At 46.5% G+C, this 25,506-nt stretch overlaps 1 protein-coding gene across 1 annotated transcript in view; it reads right to left on the bottom strand.

Annotated features, from left to right (window-relative positions):
* Positions 1–25,506, bottom strand: part of scmh1 (Scm polycomb group protein homolog 1) — a 229,958-nt gene that overhangs the window by 138,287 nt on the left and 66,165 nt on the right. The window contains exons 4-5 of the mRNA XM_070898789.1: positions 25,079–25,149; positions 2,825–3,059 (exon numbers count right to left, since the gene is read on the bottom strand). Of these exons, the coding sequence (XP_070754890.1) occupies positions 2,825–3,059; positions 25,079–25,149 (306 nt within the window). The remainder of the gene's footprint in view (positions 1–2,824; positions 3,060–25,078; positions 25,150–25,506) is intronic.

Raw genomic sequence — 25,506 nt, 5'->3', positions numbered from 1 at the left:
GATGGAGTATAAAAGCAGGGAAGTCTTGTTACAGTCATACAGGGTATTGGTGAGGCCACAACTGGAATACTGTGTAGAGTTTTGGTTTCCATATTTAACAAAGGATATACTTGCTTTGGAGGCAGTTCAGAGAAGGTTCACTCAGTTGATTCCGGAGATGAGGGGGTTGACTTATGAGGAAAGGTTGAGTGGGTTGGGCCTTTACTCATTGGAATTCAGAAGAATGAGAGGTGATCTTATCAAAAAGTATAAGATTATGAGGGGGCTTGACAAGATGGATGCAGAGAGGATGTTTCCACTGATGGGGGAGACTAGAACTAGGGGGCATAATCTTAGAATAAGGGGCCGCCCATTTAAAACTGAGATGTGGAGGAATTTCTTCTCTCAGAGGGTTGTGGATCTGTGGAATTCGCTGCCTCAGAGAGCTGTGGAGGCTGGGACATTGAATAAATTTAAGATAGAAATAGACAGCTTCTTAAACGATAAGTGGATAAGGGATTATGGGGAGCGGGCAGGGAAGTGGAGCTGAGTCCATGATCGGATCAGCCATGATTGTATTGAATGGCGGTGCAGGCTCGAGGGGCCGTATGGCCTACTCCTGCTCCTATTTCTGATGTGAAATTGATCACAGCCACCTCGCCCCACCATCCCAACCCCCCCACCCCACATCACTCGGGCTGGCCTCCCAACCGGGAATCTGCCGGGGGAAAAAAGACACACGTTGCGGAGGTAAAAACCCCAGGTGTTCCCCCCCCCCCGCCACTCGGAAAACCTGCCTCAGTCGAGCGCAAGATTACATTTGGCTGTGATGCCTTCCATGGTCAAACAGCATACAAGTGCTCATTATCTCAGCTCAAGAGAAAAGTGGCCACTTGAGACCTGCTGATAGTTTTGGAGACACAACCCAGGGCGCTAACGGATCAGCCGGCCGCTTCCACACGTGGCCCGGCTCCACAGAAATGGACCGTTTGCCAAGTTTGGGGTCCATTTTACGAGCGATTCCTCCCAGGCCTGCTGGCGAGACCATCCAATATGGTTTTTCAGCGAGTTCTGCAGCTGTATTCGTGGCTCAGTGGGCAGCACTCTCTCTCGTCTGAGTCAGAAGGTTGTGGGTTCAAATACCACTCCAGGGACATGAGTACGTGAATCTAGGCTGACACTCCCAGTGCAGTACTGAAGGAGTGCCACACTGTCGGAGGGGCAGTGCTGGGGGAGCACCGCACTGTCAGAGGGACAATACTGAGGGAGTGCTGCACTGTCAGAGGGGCAGTACTAAGGGAGTGCCGCATTGTCAGATGGGCAGTACTGAGGGAGCGCCGCACTGTCGGAGGAGCAGTACTGAGGGTGCGCCGCACGTTTGGAGGGGCAATACTGAGAGAATGCTGCACTGTCGGAGGGGCAGTACTGTGGGAGCGCTGCACTGTCGGAGGGGCAGTACTGAGGGAGCGCTGCACTGTCGGAGGGGCAGTACTGAGGGAGTGCCGCACTGTTGGAGGGGCAGTACTGAGGGAGCGCTGCACTGTCGGAGGGGCAGTACTGAGGGAGCGCTGCACTGTCGGAGGGGCAGTACTGAAGGAGGTTAGATACACCAACGTCAGCGTTCTCGACCAGACCAACTTCCCCAGCATTGAAGCACTGAGCACACTCGACCAGCTCCGTTGGGCGGGCCACATTGTCCGCATGCCCGACACAAGACTCCCAAAGCAAACACTCTACTCGGAACTCCTACACGGCAAGCGAGCCCCAGGTGGGGAGAGGAAACGTTTCAAGGACACCCTCAAAGCCTCCCTGATAAAGTACAACATCCCCACTGACACCTGGGAGTCCCTGGCCAAAGACCGCCCTAAGTGGAAGAAGAGCATCATGGAGTCCTTGGCCAAAGAGCATTCAGGAACCACACAGCAGCAGCATCACTATCAGAGGCAGTCCCTCGAAATCGAGGCAGACTTGCTTCCGCTCTAAAAGTGAGTTCTCAGGTGACTGAACAGTCCAATACGGGAATTACAGTCTCTGTCACAGGTGGGACAGACAGTGGTTGAAGGAAAGGGTGGGTGGGGAGTCTGGTTTGCCGCACGCTCCTTCCGCTGCCTGCGCTTGGTTTCTGCATGCTCTTCTCACCCCTCCCCCCCCCACCCCCCTCTCCTCTCCTCTCCTCCCACCCCTTCCCCCACCCCCCTCCTCTCACTCCTCCCCCCCTCTCCTCTCACTCCTCCCCCCATCTCCTCGTGATCCAGAAGCACCCTGCCCGTGTTACCCTGAATTCATTTATTCAGCAGCAGGAGAGAATTACAGGATGACGGCTATTCAGCCCCTCGAGCCTGCTCCGCCATTCAATAAGATCATGGCTGATCTTTGACCTCAACTCCACTTTCCCGCCCAATCCCCATATCCCTCGATTCCCCGAGACTCCAAAAATCTATCGCTCTCAGCCTCAAGACAGAGAATTTAAAAAAGATTCACCACTCTCCGAGTCCAGAAATTCTTCCTCATCTCAGTCCTAAATGGCCGACCCCTTATCCTGAGACTGTGACCTCTGGTTCTAGACCCTCCAGCCCGGGGGGAAACATCCTCCCTGCACCTACCCTGTCAATCCCCCTCAGAATCTTGTATGTTTCAATGAGATCACTTCTAAACTCCAGAGAGTATGGGCCCAATCCACTCAATCTCTCCTCATAGGACAACCCTCTCATCCCAGGGATCAATCCAGTGAACCTTTGCTGCACCCACTCCAAGGTAAGTCTGATAAGGAGACGGGAACTGTGCACAGTGCTCCAGGTTGTGGTCTCACCACGGTGGGCATTGACCGGAGATGTCCGCTTCTTACCTAGAGGTGGCTGCAACATTCCGGCATTCTTCTCGCAGTTCCCAATCGGCTGGATCTCCGATGAGTCCACCAGCCGCCAGAAATCGTTTTTGTTGTCACTGCCGTCGAGACGCAGGCGCAGGCGGGCGCCGGTGATGCCCACCACGGTGGCGATGCAGGTGGAGGTGATGTTCCGCGGGTCCTGAGCCTCCAGCTTCATTCCGATCTTGAACTCGTTTACAGGCGGCGTGTATGACTGGGGTGGAGGGGGGAGGGGGAATAAAACAAACAAAGGGTAAACATTGAAAGTTCACTGCCGCAATCTCTGAGCACTTGCCCCATCCCAGAACAGTTTACCACTTTAGCAAGAATCATTGATTTAAAGTGTCAGCCGTGGCTCAGTGGGTAGCACTCTCGCCTCTGAGTCAGGAGGTTGTGGGTTCAAGTCCCACTCCAGAGACTTGAGCACAGAAATCTAGGCGGACACTCCCAGAGCAGTGCTGAGGGAGTGCCGCACTGTCGGAGGTGCCGTCTTTCAGATGAGACGCTAAACCGAGGCCCCGTCTGCTCTCTCAGGATGTAGAAGAGCAGGGGTGTTATCCCCGGTGTCCTGGGGCCAATATTTATTCCTCAAATCAACATCACTAAAACAGATTATCTGGTCAGTATCACATTGCTGTTTGTGGGAGCTTGTTGCCTCATTTCCCACATTACAACAATGACTACACTCCAAAAGTACTTCATTGGCTGTAAAGCAATTTGAGACGTCTGGCGGTTTGAAAGGCGCTATATAAATGTAAGTCTTTTTTTAAAGAATAAAGTATTGAAGGAACTTTGCATCGTGATGAGAATCGGTAAGTTCAGCACCCCCACCCCCGACTGGGTGACCTGTATTTAATTTTCCCTCCCAGTTACATTAGTTCTTTGAGGGGGAAAAAGTAGAAATCATCTACTTGCTGTAGATGATGGGCACAGAACTAAGGAACATGGGTCGGGTCCAGTCCACTTCACCCAAAACCACACAAACCAGCGTACAAGACCGAGGAATTTCAAGCGCATGTTATGGCCAGCGCAAATCTATTCACTCTTTCAAAAAGGAGTTGAATATTATCTGAAATGGAAACAGGGGCATAGAAATGGAATAGGTTCAGTTGAAGGTGGCCCTTTGGCCTATTTGAACTCATTAAGAACATAAGAAATAGGAGCAGGGGTCGGCCATTCAGCCCCTCGAGCCTGCTCTGCCATTCAATAAGATCATGGCTGATCTGATCATGGACTCAGCTCCACTTCCCCGCCCGCTCCCCATAACCCTTCACTCCCTTATCACTCAAAAATCTGTCTATCTCCACCTTAAATATATTCAATGACCCAGCCTCCACAGCTCTCTGGGGCAGAGAATTCCACAGATTTACAACCCTCTGAGAGAAGAAATTCCTCCTCATCTCATTTTTAAATGGGCGGCCCCTTATCCTGAGACTGTGCCCCTAGTTTTAGTTTCCCCTATGAGTGGAAACATCCTCTCTGCATCCACCTTGTCGAGCCCCCTCATTATCTGATAAGCTTCAATAAGATCACCTCTCATTCTTCTGAACTCCAATGTGGATAGGCCCAACCTATCCTCATAAGTCAACCCCCTCATCCCCCCCCTCATTCTTCTAGACTAGAAATCCCAGTGTCTTCCCATTGTGGGATCTACTTGTTGCATAAATGGATCCAATGTCCATCCCTCGGCTCACCTTCTCTGTAACCCACCCTCCCTGTGTAAAGCAATACTTCCTCACGTCTTGTCCTAAACTTGCTCTTCACAACTTGTGTCCTTGTAACTTGCTGCAATGAGCACTTTGTGGAACACAGCCCTTTTCCTGAAAGGGTGATAGAGGCAGAAACCCTCACCACAGTTAGAAAGTACCTGGATGTGCACTTGAAGTGCCGTAACCTACAGGGCTACGGACCCAGAGCTGGAAAGTGGGATTAGGCTGGGTAGCTCTTTGCCGGCCGGCTCGGACACGATGGGCTCCTTCCGTGCTGTAGATTTCTATGATTCTATCCTGTGAAGCCCAGTTCTTGGAGAGACGGCTAGAGGAGAATAAGGCAGACGCGGGTAACCGCAGGCCCATCACTTTATCAGTAATGGGGAAGATGCTTGAAAGAATCATTATAGATGTGAATACTTGGAAACGGAGGGACATATTCGGGACACCCAACATGGCTTCATTAAAAAAAGGTCATGTCTCACATTGTCGACTTAGATTTCCAAAAACCTTTTGACAAGGTATCGCACAAGAGGCTTCTCTAAGATCGGAGCCTCTGGTATTAGTGGAAATATATTGAGCTGGATACGGAACTGGCTGGCAGGACGCGGGCTGTGCGGAAACTGCAGATCACTGCACGGCCACTCAGCTCAACAACAACAACTTGCATTTATATAGCACCTTTAACATAGTGAAACGCCCCAAGGCGCTTCACAGGAGGGTTAGGAGATAAAAATTCAACACCGAGCCGCATAAGTAGAAATTAGGGCAGGTGACCAAAAACTTGGTCAAAGAGATAGGTTTCAAGGAGCGTCTTGAAGGAGGAAAGAGAGGGAGAGAGGCGGAGAGGTTTAGAGAGGGAGTTCCAGAGCTTGGGGCCCAGGCAACAGAAGGCACGGCCACCGATGGTGGAGCGATTATAATCAAGGGAGCAACTACCTCATATCTCAGCCTTTCCGCAAATCTCCCTTTTCTCTGGTTGAAAGCATCCAAGCTACTCGCCACAACCACTTCCTGTGGCAACCCATTCCACGTCTGAGTTACCATCCTTGTAAATCTTTTTTTGCACTTTCTCCAGCGCTCTCATAGAATTACAGAAATTTACAGCACGGAAGGAGGCCATTCGGCCCATCGTGTCCGCGTCGGCCAACCAAGAGCTATCCAGCCTAATCCCACTTTCCAGCTCTTGGTCCGTAGCCCTGTAGGTTATGGCACTTCAAGTGCACATCCAGGTACTGTTTAAATGTGGTGAGGGTTTCTGCCTCTACCACCCTTTCAAGCAGTGAGTTCCAGACCCCCACCACCCTCTGGGTGAAGAAAGTTCTCATCTCCCCTCTAACCCTCCTACTAATTACTTTAAATCTGTGCCCCCTGGTAATTGACCCTGCTGCTAAGGGAAATAGATCTTTCCTATCCACTCTATCCAGGCCCCTCATAATGTTATACTTCTATTTTTTAATAGTACGGAGAGCGGAACCTTCTACAGACTACAAATGCCGTAAAATTGACACAGGCACTTTCATATAAATAAACATTGTGAAAGGTTCCAGAACCATTTGCCGAACCTTGGACGTGCCCAGTCTCGATGCTCCATCACTCAATCTGCAGGATACATTAGGACAGCCCTTGGGATGCAAGTCAGGCCCCACTGGTCTTTGCAATACACTTTGTTTATGCTGCAGGTTAAAAATTAATTAGGTAAAACTAATTGGTGAAAGCGGTACAAAGCATGGCTGTGTGCAGCAGTGGTGTGGTCAGAGAGAAGCTGGGCCGGTGAGTTTTAATCAGAGGGCCGTCATGTGACATGGATTTTGAAACTTTATACTTTCCAATGTTTTTAAATAGAAAAATACCTCCAGTCACTTAATCGAGACTGTGCGCACAAAATAACAAAATATTGCATGGAAACCAGAGTGCAAAGTGCTATATAAATGCAATTGACTGTCCAATTGCTCAATTCGAACAGGATGCGAGTCTCCCTATACTGGAAACCTATTTCAAGAACGTTAAATCACAGGGCGACTCAACACAGAGCCCTCCATCTATCTGGGCCCAAGTCCATCGTGATGATGCACAACTGAAGGTCACTGGAATGTCTGAACCCCTCGACAGAGGTCGGTCCCAAATGGGTTAACTAAAATGTATTTGTTTCATGGGTTCTTTGCTTAAGAATTCAAAGGAACACATTGCTATTAAGAACTGGTTGGCTTATTAATAAAGGTTTATCACACTACACATTACCAATTCATCCACCAGGCTCACAACTGCATACCTCATGGTGGATGACCTAGACCCAACTGGCTGGGGTTTTATTGAGTCTTGTGAACATCATGCTCACAGGTCCATACATTACAGGTGATGTATTTGAACTTCCAGAACAGGGACAGTTCGGTGTTCTCCCGCTTTACATCCTCGAGCATTTGGTCAATGCAGAGGACAGCTTCCGTACTGGCATCTTAAATTCTTTTACCTCATGTAATGCATGCACCCGAGCATGCTCACAGGTTTGTAGTGATGTTGAGTTGGGAGTGGCTTAGCCAGTCACGTGATGTTCACAAGACTCAATAAAACCCCAGCCAGTTGGGTTCGGAGGATCCACGATGGGGCAGGTAGTTGTGAGCCTGGTGGATGAACTGGTAATGTGTCGTGTGATTGTTAAACCTTTTCTAATAAACCAACTAGTTCTTAATAGCAATGTGTTGCTATGGATTCTTAAGCAAAGAACCCATGAAGCAAATACTTTACACCTCATAAAAATAAAAACTGTGATTCTAGAATCCAAAAACAACTTCTTAGAACAAGGAGAGCTGGCAAAGCTCTGGACCATTGGGGGTGGGGAGGAATTAAATCTGGGGGCCACCTTTTAAAAGGTCAAAAATAAAGAACACTGAGACGCCCGATATAGTTACTGTGCTGTGGGTGGGGCAGAGAGCCCAATGGGGGTTAAAAGGAGATGTATTATGCAAGAATCTTAGTAGTAATAGAATGATTAGATTTGAAATTCTAAATGCAGTAAGTGAATAAGTGGAAAGAGCGTTTCTTACTCCACTGCCATGTTCATGATGAACAAAGCGAGGGAGGGGCAAGTGAACACTCTGGCCCACTTGAACTGGGGGGATAGTCAATACTGAGGGGGACTGCCACAAATTGCAGGAGGACATTAATAAACTGGCAGAATGGGCGTATAATTGGCAAATGAAGTTCAACACAGATAAATGTGAGGTATTATATTTTGTTGGAAGAATAGGGAGGTTCCATTACTGGGAGGGTGCGAGTCTGGGTGGGGTAGAGGAATAAAGGGATCTCGGATACAGATACACAAATCACTAAACGTTGCGACACAGGTTAGCAAGGCCGTAAATAGCAAACCAAGAACTAGGGTTTATTTCTAGAGGGATAGAATTGAACAGTCGGGAAGTTATGTTAAACCTGTATCGAACCTTGGTTAGACCACGCAGAGCACTGCGTACAGTTCTGGTCGCCATATTATAAAAAGGATATAGAGGCACTGGAGAGGGTGCAGAGAAGATTTACAAGGATCCTAGCAGAAATGCGAGGTATACATATCAGGAAAGGATGAACAGGCTGGGTCTCTTTTCTCTTGAAAAAAAGGCTGTGTGGTGACCTAATAGAGGTCTTTAAAATTATGAAAGGTTTTGATAGAGTGGATACAGAGAGAATGTTTCCACTTGTGGGGAAGAGCATAACTAGAGGCCATCAATATAAGATAGTCACCAAAAAATTCAATGGGGAATTCAGGAGAAACTTCTTTACCCAGAGAGCGGTGAGAATGTGGAACTCGCTGCCACAGGGAGGGGTTGAGGCGAATAGTATCGATGTATTTAAGGGGAGGCTGGACAAGCGTATGGGGGAGAAGGGAATAGAGGGGTATGCTGATAGATTTAGATGAGGAAAGGCGGGAGGAGGCTCGAGTGGAGCATAAATACCGGCATGGCCTGGTTGGGCCGAATGACCTGTTTCTGTGCCGTATATCCCGTGTAATCCTGTGAAGTGCCCTGTTTGGGGGCAGCTCGGTTGGACTCATCACTGGGTCTGGGCAAGATATTGGACCTGGAGTGCGAGCATCGGTGAAGCTTAGGCACGGTGTACGAATGAAGTTTTAAATTTGAGGCCTCGGTATTATTACAAAAGTTTGTTGGATCTAAATCCAAATCGCGCTGGGGCTGTTTTCTGACAAATGAGAAGGCGAAGTGCAGACCTGATCAACGATCCCGTGAAGCGGCACGGCCGCGAGGTGTTGAGGTCCCGCAAAGGCCGCTCACCGCCATTACAACCGAAATAACCGCGCGCGGGCCGCACGACCAGTTACAGGGTCCACGCACCCTAAAAATACATTTACAGGGAACATTGCACAGGATAGGGGGCACCAGAATGATCATGGGGCTCGCGAGGGTGGATGCGCAGGAAGTGCTTCCACTGATGAGCGACTCGAGCAATGGGGCTCAAATACAAGACAGCTACTAAAAGATCACGTCGGAATCAGTCAGAATTCCCGTACACGGAGTGGCGAGAATGTGGAACTGGAAGGAGACAGCTTTGATGCATTTAAGGGGATGCTTGGTGCATGCATGAGGGAGATGGCAATAGAGGAACACAGAGCTGGGCGGGAAGCGGTACACGAGAGGGGAAAAGGCTCGTGGGTCACCCACACTGGCATAGAAGCTCACGGTCTACAGGGCTGCAGTGATACCCGCCCTCCTGTATGGCTCAGAGACGTGGACCATGTACAGTAGACACCTCAAATCGCTGGAGAAATATCACCAACGATGTCTCCGCAAGATCCTGCAAATCCCCTGGGAGGACAGACACACCAACGTTCGCGTCCTCGATCAGGCCAACATCCCCAGCATCGAAGCACTGGCCACACTCGAACAACTCCGTTGGGTGGGCCACATTGTTCACATGCCGGACACAAAGCAAGTGCTCTACTCGGAACTCCTACACGGCAAGCGAGCCCCAGGTGGGCAGAGGAAACGTTTCAAGGACACCCTCAAAGCCTTCCTTGATAAAATGCAACATCCCCACCGACACCTGGGAGTCCCTGGCCAAAGACCACCTTAAGTGGAGGAAGAGCATCCGGGAGGGCGCTGAGCACCTCGAGTCTCGTCGCCGAGAGCATGCAGAAACCAAGTGCAGGCAGCGGAAGGAGCGTGCGGCAAACCAGTCCCACCCTCCCCTTTCCTCCAACCACTGTCTGTCCCACCTGTGACAGGGACTGTAATTCCCGTATTGGACTGTTCAGTCACCTGAGAACTCACTTTTAGAGTGGAAGCAAGTCTTCTTCGATTCCGAGGGACTGCCTGTGATTTGACCAGTTTGGCCGAATGGCCTGTTTCTAGGCTGCAGATTCAATCTAAGCTCATTTAAAATTACCAACCACATCTTGGAATTCTGCCAAGGACCATATCGTTATGCGCTATTTTCATCAATCTCTATTTCCTTAATTTAAGCCATGTTTTATTCATTTTCTTCTTGGTTGCTGGGATGGAAGGCACAATCACATAGCCTCGACTTGTTGCCATAACACCAGTCAGTAAATGGACCATTCTGCCAATAATGATTTCAGCAAAATAATTATTCGCCAATTGGGCTAAAAAAAATAAAATTAGAAAAAAAAAGGCGTGTGTTTTTTTCTTTCTGGGGCCATTGCCAAACATAGACGGGTGCTTTGAAGTGTCAGCGAAAGTTCCTTAAACCTTCAACAGCCTCTTCAAGACAAGGCCGAGCGAACAGACCGTGCTCGAGATGTCCCCACAGGACCCCAGCTCATCTTACGCTCGGCCAGCTACTCGCTCACATTTGTTTTGCTCGGGGGACAGGTAGTCAGCGGGGAAAGAAACATTCCTGTTCAATGCTCAACTCGCTCAGGGAGGGAAACGGCTAACTTGTCTGAGACTTGGCACCTGATTATGACCAAAGAGTTTGCTGGGACACGAGCTAATTCCCACGTCTTCAGAATTACCGTTCGTAAAAATCACAGCTCGTCAGCACTGGAAATAAAAAGACTTGCATTTCTGCAACGCCTTTCATGACCACCGGAAGTTCCAAAGCGCTTTACAGCCAATGAAGTACTTTTGGAGTGCAGTCACTGTTGTAATGTGGGAAACGCAGCAGCCAATTTGTGGGGTAGAGGAACAAAGGGATCTCGGATACAGATACACAAATCACTAAACATTGCTACACGGGTTAGCAAGGCTATAAAAAAGCAAACCAAGAACTAGGGTTTATTTCTAGAGGGATAAAATTGAACTCTAGGGAAGTTATGCTAACCCTGTATCGAACCTTGGTTAGACCGCACTTGGAGCACTGCGGACAGTTCTGGTCGACATATTGTAAAAAGGATATAGAGGCACTGGAGAGGGTGCAGAGGGGGTTTACAAGGATGATACCAGAAATGCGAGGGTATACATATCAGGAAAGGGTGAACAGGCTGGGTCTCTTTTCTCTTGAAAAAAGAAGGCTGAAGTGTGACCTAATAGAGACTTTAAAATGATGAAAGGTTTTGATCGAGTGGATAGAGAGAGAATATTTCCACTTGTGGGGAAGAGCATAACTAGAGGCCATCAATATAAGATAGTCACCAAGAAATCCAATCGGGAATTCAGGAGTAACCTCTTTACCCAGAGAGCGGTGAGAATGTGGAACTCGCTGCCACAGGGAGTGGTTGAGGTGAATAGTATCGATGTATTTAAGGGGAGACTGGACAAGCCAATGGGGGAGAAGGGAATAGAGGGTTATGCTGATAGATTTAGATGAGGAAAGACGGAGGAGGCTCGAGTGGAGCATAAACGCCGGCATGGCCTGGTTGGGCCGAATGGCCTGTTTCTGTGCCGTATATCCCGTGTAATTCTATGTAATCCTATATAAATTACAAATTCACCAATCAAAAGTGTCCAATAATATTATATTGCTTGGGCCCAGATACCACCTCCAGATTTATAAAACAGAGTTGACATAGCAATTTATAGCGCCAAACACTTCAAAGTGCTAACATGTCTTTCGATGTGCAGTGATTAATGAACAAAACAAATACAGAAGCTTCTCTGTACCAACAGCAAATGACTAGCTTCCTGTTTTTCCTGGTGGCACGGATAAGGCAGGAATGTTGGCAGTGACACCAGAGAACTCCCTGATAGGAGATCATTCAGTTCCAACCGAACAGGCAGATGGGACCTCAGTTATTACGTTCATCTGCAGAATGGCACCTCCAACAATGTGGCACTCCCCTCAGTAATGCAGTGGAGTGACAGCCAAGATTATACACTCAAGTCCTGGAGCAAGGCTCATTGCTCACCCTGCTAACTCAAGCCAGCAAACATAATGATGCCTGTGTCAGCCGTGGCTCAGCGGGTAACACGCGCGCCTCGGAGTCAGAAGGTTGTGGGTTCAAATCCCACTCCAGGGACGCGAGCACAAAAAGAAATCTAGGCTGACATTCCCAGTGCAGTGCTGGGGGAGTGCCGCACTGTCGGAGGGGCGGTACTGAGGGAGCGTTGCACTGTCGGAGGGGCAGTACTGAGGGAGTGCCGCACTGTTAGAGGGGCAGTACTGAGGGAGCGCTGCACTGTTGGAGGGGTAGTACTGAGGGAGCGCTGCACTGTCGCTGGTGCCGTCATTCGGATGAGACGTTAAACTGAGGCCTCTTCTGCTCTTAAGTGGATCCCACTATTTCAAAGAAGAGCAGGGGAGTTCTCTCCGGTGTCTTGGCCAATATTTATCCCTCAATCAACATCACTAAAACAGATTATCCGATCATTATCACATTGCTGTGTGGGAGCTTGCTGTGCACAGATTGGCTGCTGCATTTCCCACATTACAACAGTGACTACAGTCCAAAAGTACTTCATTGGCCGTAAAGCACTTTGGGATGTCCGGTAGTTGTGAACGGTGCTATATAAATGCAAGTCTTTCTTTTCATTCAGTTATACAAGTCATTGAACAATAAAACCAAGCGGGGTGGAGTTAGTGAGCTGTAGTTAGGGTGGAGTTAGTGAGCTGTAGTTAGGGTGGATAGTTAGGGTGGAGTTAGCGAGCTGTAGTTAGGGTGGAGTTAGCGAGCTGTAGTTAGGGTGGAGTTAGCGAGCTGTAGTTAGGGTGGAGTTAGCGAGCTGTAGTTAGGGTGGACTTAGCGAGCTGTAGTTAGGGTGGAGTTAGCGAGCTGTAGTTAGGGTGGAGTTAGTGAGCTGTAGTTAGGGTGGAGTTAGTGAGCTGTAGTTAGGGTGGAGTTAGCGAGCTGTAGTTAGGGTGGAGTTAGTGAGCTGTAGTTAGTGAGCTGTAGTTAGGGTGGAGTTAGCGAGCTGTAGTACGGGTGGAGTTAGTGAGCTGTAGTTAGGGTGGAGTTAGTGAGCTGTAGTTAGGGTGGAGTTAGTGAGCTGTAGTTAGGGTGGAGTTAGTGAGCTGTAGTTAGGGTGGAGTTAGTGAGCTGTAGTACGGGTGGAGTTAGTGAGCTGTAGTTAGGGTGGAGTTAGTGAGCTGTAGTTAGGGTGGAGTTAGTGAGCTGTAGTTAGGGTGGAGTTAGTGAGCTGTAGTACGGGTGGAGTTAGTGAGCTGTAGTTAGTGAGCTGTAGTTAGCGAGCTGTAGTACGGGTGGAGTTAGTGAGCTGTAGTTAGGGTGGAGTTAGTGAGCTGTAGTTAGGGTGGAGTTAGTGAGCTGTAGTTAGGGTGGAGTTAGTGAGCTGTAGTTAGTGAGCTGTAGTTAGGGTGGAGTTAGTGAGCTGTAGTTAGTGAGCTGTAGTTAGGGTGGAGTTAGTGAGCTGTAGTTAGGGTGGAGTTAGTGAGCTGTAGTTTGGATACTGGGTTTTTATTTTTACCTTGGAGAAAGCCGAACGCTGAAGCAATCTCAAATTGGTGAACAATATTTGTTAGACACCGATTTTAAAATTTTCATCCTTGTTTCCAAATCCCTCCAAGGCCTCACCCCTCTCCATCTCTGTAACCTCCTCCAGCCCCACAATTCTCTGAGATCTCTGCGCTCCGCCAATTCTGGACTGTTGCACATCCCCCGATTTTAATCGCTCCACCATCGGTGGCCGTGCCTTCAGTTGCCTGGGCCCCAAGCTCTGGAATTCCCTCCCTAAACCTCTCCACCTTTCTAACCTCCTTTAAGATTCTCTTTAAAACCTCCCTCTTTGACTAAGCTTTTGGTCACCTGTCCCAAATATCTCATATGGTTCAGTTTCAAATTTTGTTTGATAACGCTCCTGTGAAGCACCTTGGGACATTTTACTATGCTAAAAGCAGCTATATAAACATAAGAACATGAGAAATAGGTGCAGGAGTTGTAATATATTGCTCCATCCGGTGGACTACTGCTCCTCCTAGTGAGTTACTGTGGTAATGCAGCCATTGTGGTAAAAACAATAAAGGCATCAGGTAACAGGTCACCTGACAAGTTCCTGCTTTGAGCCATCTTGTAAAGTCTATGTGTTGTGATGTCATAGAGAGTATACCACATTGGTGACGTAGGATCAGATACTTGGATTCCCTAGCTGAAATTTTTGTTGGTGGATGATTCCAGCCAAACAACACAGAGACTAGAGAGCTCCTTTGTTTGCAGAACAGCTAAGAATCCAAAGTAAATTACAAGCACACTTGGCTGAACAAGAGTCCAGATGGCTGCACCTATGGAACAACAAGGCACTTGGGTGCATTTCAATGTGACGAAGAGACTTTCGGAGCGTATGTGGAGCGGCTGGAAATGTTTTTCACCGCAAATAGTATCACCGAAGTCCCCGATGATGAAAACCGTAACTGGGTGGTGTTTGAAAGAAAAGGGCTATTTCCCTGACTGAAGCAGGCCCCGAGGTGTATGAAACCCTGAAAAATATGCTTGTTCCAGTCAAGCCAAAGGACAGAGATTCTAAGCAAGTTAGAACAGCACTACAATCCTGAGCCCCTGGAAATTGCTGAAAGTTATCGTTTTGAAAAAAGAGATCAATTGATGAAAGTATCAGTGAGTACATTGTAGCTTTAAAGAAGCTATTCAGTCATTGTCATTTCGGAAACTTTCAGGATCAAGCATTGCGTGACCGCTTTGTTTGTGGGATGAAAAATGAAGCAATCAGAAGGATGTTGTTGACAACCCCTAACTTAACTTTTGATTTAGTGTCTCAGACAGCTATGTCAATGGATATGGCCGACCAATATTCCCGAGAATTTCGTGCCATTTCCAGTCATCAGACAACCGAGGTGAATCGCCTGCAGATTAAAGGTAAAAGGCAGTTGGGCCCCAGGGCCTCAGTAACTGGCCAAGGTAACAGAGCATTGACGTCGTGCTACTGGCGTCTGGGACAACACATTGCTTAAAGTTGTCCATATGTGAAGGCAGAGTGTTTCTTCTGCAGGAAAACTGGGCATCTTGCGAAGGCATGCCGACTGAAGAGTAAATCAACTTTCAAGGCTATAAGTAAAAATCCCCAGAGACTACATAACATGGAATAAAAGCAACAGGAGGAAGAGGTACACGTCATTAGGAGCACGAGGGGTATCTAACAGAGATTTGAAAAGTATCGTCAGCCAAGTAGACATTGCAGGAACCAAGATACCCATGGAAATCAACACTGGTGCATCCGTGAGTGTAGTAATGGAATCGCTATACCTCAACAAATTGCATGATTTCCCATTGGAGAAATCCAAGGTAGAGCTGCGAGGCTACTCGGGAGAACAAATTCCTGTGGTAGGACGTATCACCGTACCGGTGCAATACAAGAATCAATTTCAGAGTTTGTCTCTCTTAGTGGTGGCAGGAGACAAGCCTGCCTGACTAGGTAGAAATTGGTTGGGATCACTGAAGCTGGATTGGAGATTTTTCGTGTTGAAACGAGATTTGCATTGAAGGATGATGTCATCAAGTATCCGAAGGTGTTCTGTGAAACAGGTAGTCCGATCCAAGACTTCAAGGCAAGTGTCAGGGTACAGAAGGATGCTCGATCGGTTTACTGCAAGCCACGTCTCGTACCATCTGCACTCAAGGAGAAAGTTGAGGAAGAACTCAAAAGTCTAAAGACAGAGAACTTTATCTCAAATAGATCTATGTAATTGGGCTACACCCATTGTTGTTGTACCTAAGTCAGATGGTAAGGTAAGGTTGTGTGGTGATTATAAAGTAACCATAAACCAGATTCGAGAGGGTAATGTCCCCAATACATTGTCAAATGTAGAAGATTTGTTCACAACCCTGACAGGTGGCCAGATCTTCTCAAAGTTGGATCTTACAAATGCCTAATTACAACTGGAGCCAGATGAGGAATCCAAGTCATGTTTGACTATAAATACTCATCTAGGCCTATATCAATTTAATAGGCTACAATTTTGAGCGTCTTCCATCCCCACCATATTCCAAGGGGTGATGAACCAGATTTTGCAAGGTATTGAAGGGGTAAGTATGTTATTTAGATGACATTTCAGCAACCATCAGGCAAATTCATAATAACATATTAAATTAAGTCCTCAAACGGCTAGAGAAGCACGAGTACGAGTGTCTGCTCGCAAGTGTGAGTTATTTCAAAACTCGGTGGAGTACTTAGGGTACAGAGTAGACAAAGATGGTTTACATCCAACCAAGGGAAAGCTGGATGCAATTAGAAATGCACCCACACCCAAGAATGTCACTGAACTTCGATCATTTTTGGGTCTTTGGAACTATTATGGGAAGTTCCTACCAAATTTGGCTAGTGTTACATCCACTGAATGAGCTATTGAAAAAACAGGTCCATTGGAAGTGGTCAGAAGAATGCGATACAGCATTCAAGGAGTGTAAAAGCCAATTAGTAGAGAGCACCATGTTAGTTCACTATAACGTATCTAAGGGGATTAAGCTAGCATGTGACGCCTCTCCGTATGGAGTTGGGGCAGTGATCTCTCATGTATTAAGTAGTTGGGAGGAGAGAACAATTGCTTTTGCTTCACGCACTCTCAGTGCCAGTGAGAGTAATTATGTGCAAATCGAAAGGGAAGCTTTTGGCATTAATTTTTGGGGTCAAGAAGTTCCACAAATACTTGTATGGTCGTAAGTTTACCATCGTTACGGACCATAAGCCCCTGACAGCAATCCTCCATCCAAAGTCCCCAGTTCCAATCTTAGCTGCACCCCAAATGCAGAGATGGGCTTTGATTTTATCAGCATATACATATGATATTGAATACAGACAATCAGCTGATCACAGTGATGCTGATGCAATGTCTAGATTGCTTTCCCCATCACAAGTTACACCCGATAGGGAAGAAGTGTTTTATTTTTCATTGATGAACTGCCAGTCACAGCTGAAGAGATTGGTAGAGCAACCAAACGTGACCCAGTTATGTCAAAGGTATATGAGTATATTGCAAATGGATGGCCAAACCAGGTAACAGACAAAGATTTTCAACCATACTTGTTCGTAGGAATGAATTGTCAGTGGATAAAGATTGTATCATGTGCAGTGCAAGAGTGGTTATACCAAATAAATTCAGGTCCAAATTATTAGGAGATCTTCATGACCAGCACCTGGGAATGTGCTTGACCAAGAGTTTTGCACGCAGTTACTTATGGTGACCAGATCTAGATAAAGATATAGAGTACATCGTTAGTCAGTGTACGACATGTCAATCGGTAAGCAAGCAACCACCATCAGTACCATTACAGCCATGGAAATGGCCTCCCAGGGTGTGGCAAAGGTTACAAATTGATTTTGCTGAGTTAGGACAGCAATTGTTCATTGTGACTGATAGTCATTCAGAGTGGGTAGAGGTGTTTCCGATGCAGAAAACAACAAGTATAACACTAGACAATTTGTGAAGATTATTTTCTTTATATGGCCTCCCAGAAGAAATTGTGTCTGATAATGGACCACAATTTTGATCAGAACAATTTGCACAGTTCACGAGCAAAAAAGGTTCCACCATACCACCCTGCTTCAAATATTGCAGCAGAGTGCATAGTACAACTTGTAAAACGTACCCTCGTCAAACAAATGTTGGATCCAAATCCAAGGAAACGACAGTTGTCGTTGGACCACAAATTGACTAATTTTATGATTACTTATCATAATACTCCTCATACAACTACTTCTCAAATGGCTGCCACAAGATTCTCGTTGTAGTCAGTAGAAGAGAAACAATTAAGACAAATAGAGAATCATGATAGAGCTGGAGTATGATAGAGAAGTGTGAAATTAAATCAGAAGGGGAGAGTGAAGAACCATCACCATAAATGGGGAAAGTGGTTATTAGGAAGAATGGTAAAGATATTTGGTCCTCATGCATATTTGGTCAAGATGTTTGGTCAAGGACAGGTTAGGTTTGTTCACATTGATCATATTTTACCTACAGATGTGGAAGGAGTTGAAAGTTGGAATGATTTGATTATTTCTCATGAGTCAGATAGTCTTGTTACAAGTAGAGTACCATTAGCAAATCCTACATCAAATGTACTAGAAACCAGTTCAAGAGAAGATCAGAATTTAAGTCCGAGTCCGAGTCAGGCAAACAAACAGTCTGAAGTTGTAGAGAGTTCAAATGAGGATCAAGGACATCCCTTGGAGGAAAACTTTCCTCAGGGTCAGCCTAGAATGAGTCTAAATTCGGCACCGTGTTTGGAAAGTTCTTTGTGAGCGGAGATATCCTCTTCGAAACAGAAAACCAGTGGTTAAGTTTGATGTATAAATATGACAAGCTAAGTTCATATCTTTTGTTGTGTATAACCATGCAAGTTATGTATGATGATTATTTTGCCATGATTACTTCTTGATTAAGGAGGGAGAAGTGGACTACTGCTCTACCTAGAGGACTATTGGGGTAATACAGTCTTTGCTGTAGATACAATAAAGGCATCTGGTGACAGGTCACCTGACAAGTTCCTGTGTTATGAGCCATCTTGTAAAGTCTGTGTGTTGTGATGTAGTAGAGAATATACCACAGAAGTAGACCATTCGGCCCCTCGAGCATGATTCGCCACTCAATAAGATCATGGCTGATCTTCGACCTCAACTCCACTTTCCTACACTATTGCCATATCCCTCGATTCCCTTAATATCCAAAAATCTATCGATCTCAGTCTTGAATATACTCCACAGTCCTCTGGGGTAGAGAATTCCAAAGGTTCACTACCCTCTGAGTGAAGCTGTTTCTCCTCATCTCAGTCGTAAATGGCTGACTCCTTATTCTGAGACTGTGACCCCTGGTTCGAGACTCCAGAAAGCATGAAGCTATAGACTAGTTGGCCTGACATCTGTCGTTGGTAAAATGCTGAAGTCCATTATTAAGGAAGCAGTAGCAGGACATTTGGAAAATCATAATTCAGTCAAGCATGGTTTTATGAAAGGGAAATTATGTTTGACAAATTTGCTGGAGTTCTCTGAGATGTAACGAGCAGGATGGATAAGGTGTATTTGGATTACCAGAAGGCATTCGATAAGGTGCCACATAAAAAGTTACTGCACAAGATAAGTGTTCACGGGATTGGGGGTAATATATTAGCATGGTTAGAGGATTGGCTAACTAACAGAAAACAGAGAGTCGCGATAAATGGGTCATTTTCCGGTTGGCAAACAGTAACTAGTGGGGAGCCGCAGGGATTACAATTATATTAATTACAATCTATATTAATGACTTGGATGAAGGGACCGAGTGTAATGTAGCCAAGTTTTCTGATGATATAAAGATGGGAGGAAAAGCAATGTGTGAGGAGGACACAAAAAAATCTGCAAAGGGATATAGACAGGCTAAGTGAGTGGGCAAACATTTGGCAGATGGAGTATAATGTGGGAAAATGTGAGGTTATCCACTTTGGCAGATTATTATTTAAATGGAGAAAAATTGCAAAGTGCTGCAGTACAGAGAGACCTGGGGGTCCTTGTGCATGAAACACAAAACGTTAGTATGCAGGTACAACAAGTGATCAGGAAGGCAAATAGAATGTTGACCTTAATTGCAAGGGGGATGGAATATAAAAGCAGAGAAATCCTGCTCCAACTGTACAGAGTAATGGTGAGGCCACACCTGGAGTACTGTGTACAGTTTTTGTCTCTGTACTTAAAGGAAGGAGATACTTGCACTGGAGGCAGTTCAGGGAAGGTTCACTCGGTTGATTCCGGAGAGTGGGGTTGACTTATGAAGATAGGTTGAGTCGGTTGGGCCTGTACTCTTTGGAGTTCAGAAGGATGAGAGGTGATCTTATCGAAACGTATAAGATAATAAGGGGGTTGACAAGGTGGATGCAGAGAGAATAGTTCCACTCATACGGGAAACTAAAACTAGGGGACATAGTCTCAGAATAAGCAGCTGTCCATTTAAAACTGAGATGAGGAGGAATTTCTTCTCTCAGAGGGTTGTAAATCTGTGGAATTCTCTGCCCCAGAGAGCTGTGGGGGCTGGGTCATTGAATATATTTAAGGCGGAGATAGACAGATTTTTGAGCGACAAGGGAATAAAAGGGTTATGGGGAGCGGACAGGGAAGTGGAGCTGAGTCCATGATCAGATCAGCCATGATCTTATTGAACGGCGGAACAGGCTCGAGGGGTCAAATGGCTGACTCCTATTTCTTATGTTCTCCTCAACCAGGGGAAGCATCCTCCCTGCATCTACCCTGAAAAGCCCTGTAAGAATTTTCTATGTTTCAATGAGATCACCTCTCATTCTTCTAAACTCTAGAGAATATCGGCCTCGTCTACTCAAGTTGTTATTATTGTCGACACTTTTTATGTTCCCCCCCTACCCGTCAGGTGGAATTCATCTGACTTAGAATGGTAGCAAGAAACAGCACTTGTTGACAAAACAGTTTCCAGCCTTATTCTATTCTGATTAAAATTACAGCGCTTCCATTAGACACTTCATCCCACCGTAAACGTCACTGGAGATCAGGTAGCTATCACGCCCAGTAAACACAAACCACAGCATCCGTAATGCTACTTCTGTCTTTCTCACTTGTTCAGCAGTATAAGGGTTAAATCAAGAGTTGAGCTACAGAGTGTCAGCTGTGGTTCAGTGGGCAGCACTCTCTCTCGTCTGAGTCAGAAGGTTGTGGGTTCAAGTCCCACTCCAGGGACTTGAGCACAAAAATCCAGGCTGACATTCCCAGTGCAGTGCTGAGGGAGTGCTGCACTGTCGGAGGTGCCGTCTTTCAGATGAAACGTTAAACCGAGGCCCCATCTGCTCTCTCAGCTGGATATAAAAGATCCCATGGCACTACTTCGAAGAGCAGGGGAGTTATCCTCAGTGTGTCCTGGCCAATATTTATCCCTCAACAACATATAACAAAAAAAAAACAAATGATCTGGTCATTACCACGTCGCTGTTCACAAATTGACTGCCACATTACAACAGTGACTACACTCCAAAAGATACTTCATTGGCTGTAAAGCGCTTTGAGACGTCTGGTGGTCATGAAAGGTGCTATATAAATGCAAGTCTGTCTTTCTATTTATCAAAGGCAGCATTCTCAGCCCCTGCAGCACAGCCAACTGACTCAGAGGCGATGAGTCACAGATGTGCTAAGGAGCCAATCTTCAATAGGCTGAAAAATCTGGCCTCAAAATTTTGAATTTTCAATTATTCAAAAAGAAATACACATTCGACTGACCTGGAACAACAGATATAGAATCAGGCTAAAGGTGAAATGACTATTACTGGAAAGTCACTGGCTATATTCATTATTTTGGCTCAGTTTAACAGATGGGTTGTGGGGTTGGTGCTGTACAACATGCCATTATCTTTATTAAACGTTTCTCACTGATGGACCTGAGCCGGGGAACTGGACCATCTGTCCCTGACCCTGGTGCTGCAGTCAGCAGCTGACCGAGTGAGAGCCTGTGGCTCGATGATGAGTGAATGGACCCGCTCTCCAGGCACGCTCCACTCTGCTCGCGAATGAACATCATGCGCACCGTGTGAAAAACACGCACGGTTACAGTGGTCTCAGAATGGTGACAGGAACCAATGTCTGGTGAGGCAGGAAAACAACAACTTGTATTAATATAGCACCTTTAATGTAATGAAAGGGAATAAGGGGTTATGGGGAGCGGGCGGGGAAGTGGAGCTGAGTCCATGATCAGATCAGCCGTGATCTTATTAAATGGCGGAACAGGCTTGAGGGGCCGAATGGCCGACTCCTGCTCCTATTTCTTAGAAAACAAAATTTGACACCGAGCCACAGAAGGCAATATTAGCGCAGGTGACCAAAAGCTTTTTAAAAAGAGCGTCTTAAAGGAGGAAAGAGAGATTGAGAGGCGGAGGGGTTTAGAGGGTGTTCCAGAACTTAAGCCCCCTCTCCCACCACCACCTCACATGAAACACCTTCGGATGTTACACAGCTTTAAAGGTCCCTGCAAGTCCTTGTTTTTGTTCTTTTTGGGTCTGTATAACGGGAGGCCCATCCCATATCACCAGTTTCCTCATCCTTTTATTTCAAATCCCTCCATGGCCTCGCCCCTCCCTATCTCTGTAAACTCCTCCAGCCCCACAGCCCCACAACCCCCACTGCCCCCCAGGAGATGTCTGCGCTCCTCTAATTCTGGCCTCTTGCACATCCCCAATTTAAATCGCTCCACCATCGATGGCCGTGCCTTCTGTTGCCTGGGCCCCAAGCTCTGGAACTCCCTCCCTAAACCTCTCCGCCTCTTTCCTCCTTTAAGACGCTCCTTAAAACCGACCTCTTTGACCAAGCTTTTGCTCATCTCCCCTCTAATCTCATGTGGCTCAGTGTTAAATTTTGTATGATAACGCTCCTGTGAAGCACCTTGGGACGTTAAAGGTGCTATATAAATACAAGTTGTCGTTGTTGGTGGTTGCCAGTGCCAAGTTGGTGAGGATGAGGACCAAGATGAGGACCAAGATGAGGAGAGTGCGCGTGTTCGGAGAGGACAGGATCAGGCACAGCTCTGATGCCACTTCTCCGTGCTGAGGTGGCCTGTCAGCAAAGCTCCCTTTTTTTAAAAACTGGCTGCGCGGCCCATTCAGAGAATGATGGTTTTGTCCGTGGGACAACCGGCGGGAAGCCTGCGCGGCCCATTCAGAGAATGATGGTTTTGTCCGTGGGACAACCGGCGGGAAACCTGCGCAGGACATTCAGAGAATGATGGTTTTGTCCGTGGGACAACCGGCGGGAAGCCTGCGTGCGACATTCAGGCCGCTGAATGAGCGTGCATCTTATCGGGATGGTTGCCTGCCATTACTTGCCATCGAGGTTCACACACGAAGAACTGTCACTTGGACAAGTTACTGGAGTGCTATTGTCACTTGTAGACCTTTTACCAGCGAGAGTCAGTGTCCTCACAGGACAGCGGTAAAGAATAAGGGCAAACATAAACATATAGCAACCACCAGATGTCTCAAGCGATTTACAGCCAATGAAGTACTTTTGGGAGTGTAGTCACTGTTGTAATGTGGGAAACACGGCAGCCAATTTGCGCACAGCAAGTTCCCACACACATCAATGTGATAATGACCAGATAATCTGTTATCTTGTTACGTTGATTGTGGGATAAATATTGGCCTAAAAAGACTTGCATTTATATAGCGCCTTTCATGACCACCGGACGTCCCAAAGCGCTTTACAGACGATTTACTTTTTTTGGAGTGTAGTCACCAGGAACAACTCCCCTGCTCTTCTTCAAAATAGTGCCATGGGATCTTTTACATCCACCCGAGAGCGCAGACGGGGCTCAGTTTAACGTTTCATCCGAAAGACAGCACCTCCGACAGTGCAGCACTCCCTCAGTACTCCACTGGAGTCAGAAGGTTGTGGGTTCAAGCCCCGCTCCAGAGACTTGAGCACATAAATCTAGGCTGACACTCCAATGCACTATTTTGAAGAAGAGCAGGGGAGTTATCCCCGGTGCTCTGGCCAATATTTATCCCTCAATCAACATCACTAAAAATATCAGAGATTATCCGTTCATTATCACATTGCTGTTTGTGGGACCTTGCTTATGCGCAAATTGGCTGCCGCGTTTCCTACATTACAACAGTGACTACACTCCAAAAAAAGTAAATCATCTGTAAAGCGCTTTGGGACGTCCGGTGGTCATGAAAGGTGCTTTATAAATGCAAGTCTTTCTTTTTAGGTCACCAATAAATCAAGTCACACTATAGCACGAACAATGAAGCTTCTACCCTGTGCTCTATGAATATGACAATGTATTGTAGCAGAGGATATATTTTTAAAATCTCCCAATTTTAAACTTACTTCCAATATTATGCTGAAGTCCGCTTCGATAAATGTGACAGATATTTCCACTCAGAAAAATCGTGGACGGTATGAGTGATCAAAATCAGAATGAATTGGGGAGTTATATGTCATATTAAAATGAGCTGCAATTAGATATCTTATAGATGTATTGTTACACCTGGTTTATTTAGGTTTAATCAGCTTCCCAATACACTTGCTAAAGTGCTGCAAGGCACGCAGCACACTATTCCATTTTGCCAGGGATCATTAACCAGGCAGGAGTCCCAGTGTATTCGAGGTCTACAATTGCTGTTCATTATAACACAGTCACACTAGCATCTGCTGGCAAACTCTACACATGCAATGCAATGGCCAGATTAACCATGAGGATTTATATTTAAAGTACTAATTTGTAATATTTCCCAGTGTTCGAGGTTGTGTAAACAGATTGCCAAATTACAGAATTAAGATTTCAAAGGCTTCTAAATTTCTAACCTTTCTCAGTTTGAATTATTTCAAAAGAGAGATATCAAAAATGAGTTGTACGAAATTGAGAGTTATTTGAAAATGGGTAAAAAGTCAAAGAAAAGGTGAATCTCAGTAGTCTTTACCACTGCTGAAGGCAACACCAACAAGTGATATGTCAAGTTCTACCATTTAAAAATATATGTATATTTACTTTCTCCCCCCTCATCCGTGCCTTTGTTACCTCCAGACTTGATTACTCCAACGCACCTCCCACATTCTACCCGATGTAAACTGGAGGTGATCCAAAACTCGGCTGCCCCGTGTCCTAACTCGCACCGAGTCCCGCTCACCCATCACCCCCTGTGCTCGCTGACCGACATTGGCTCCCGGTTAAGCAACGCTTCGATTTCAAAATTCTCATCCTAGTTTTCAAATCCCTCCATGGCCCTCGCCCCTCCCTATCTCTGTAATCTCCTCCAGCCCCACAACCCCCGAGATGTCTGCACTCCTCTAATTCTGCCCTCCTGAGCATCCCTGATTATAATCGCTCTGCAATTAGCGGCCATGCCTTCTGTGCCCAAAAACCTTTCGCCGAGCCATGAACTACTTTGCATCACAGGAAGGGGAGTGCCGAGGTGATTAGGGCACTCAAATATTCTCGGCTGATGGAGGAGCAATGTTAAAATAACTGGAGAGCTCACGATAGTTATATGGCGCTATCTCCAGAGTACCAGATAGTTAGCAATTACGGTCCCCTTCACTCATTTGCATAATGAACGTCACACATCGTTAGAGGTAAGATATGCCTAAAATCCCCGAGTGAATATCGCAGCCAACCTCAGGTGTATACAAATGATTACAGCACCAAAACAAGAAATAAAAGCCTATTTCACCTGCTTAAAGCAATGGGAAGGGGCAGCGACAGCACCCATCTCCTTAAGGTATCTGTCCCAACTGAAATGACCTGAAAACAGAAATAAAATGGTGAGTAAATTAAATTCAACAACAACGACAAAAAGGTGGAGAAAAAAAAGGGAAAGGCAGGCAATTTACTCTACAACCTCCCAAAACCTTCCCACCAGCCCGGAACGTCACAGTAACACTTTGCATTTCCTTCAGCACAATGAAGGTCAAAAAACAATTTTTTATTTGTTCCTGGGATGTGGGTGTCGCTGCCAAGGCCGGCATTTATTGCCCATCCCTAATTGCCCCTTGAGAAGGTGGTGGTGAGCCGCCTTCTTGAACCGCTGCAGTCCGTGTGGTGAAGGTGCTCCCACAGTGCTGTTAGGGAGGGAGTTCCAGGATTGTGACCCAGCGACGA

This window comes from Pristiophorus japonicus, chromosome 14, assembly GCF_044704955.1.
Source record: "Pristiophorus japonicus isolate sPriJap1 chromosome 14, sPriJap1.hap1, whole genome shotgun sequence".
Taxonomy (NCBI): Eukaryota; Metazoa; Chordata; class Chondrichthyes; family Pristiophoridae; genus Pristiophorus; species Pristiophorus japonicus.
The sequence above is the reverse complement of the archived record's forward strand: the minus strand, read 5'-3'. Positions and strand labels throughout refer to the sequence as shown.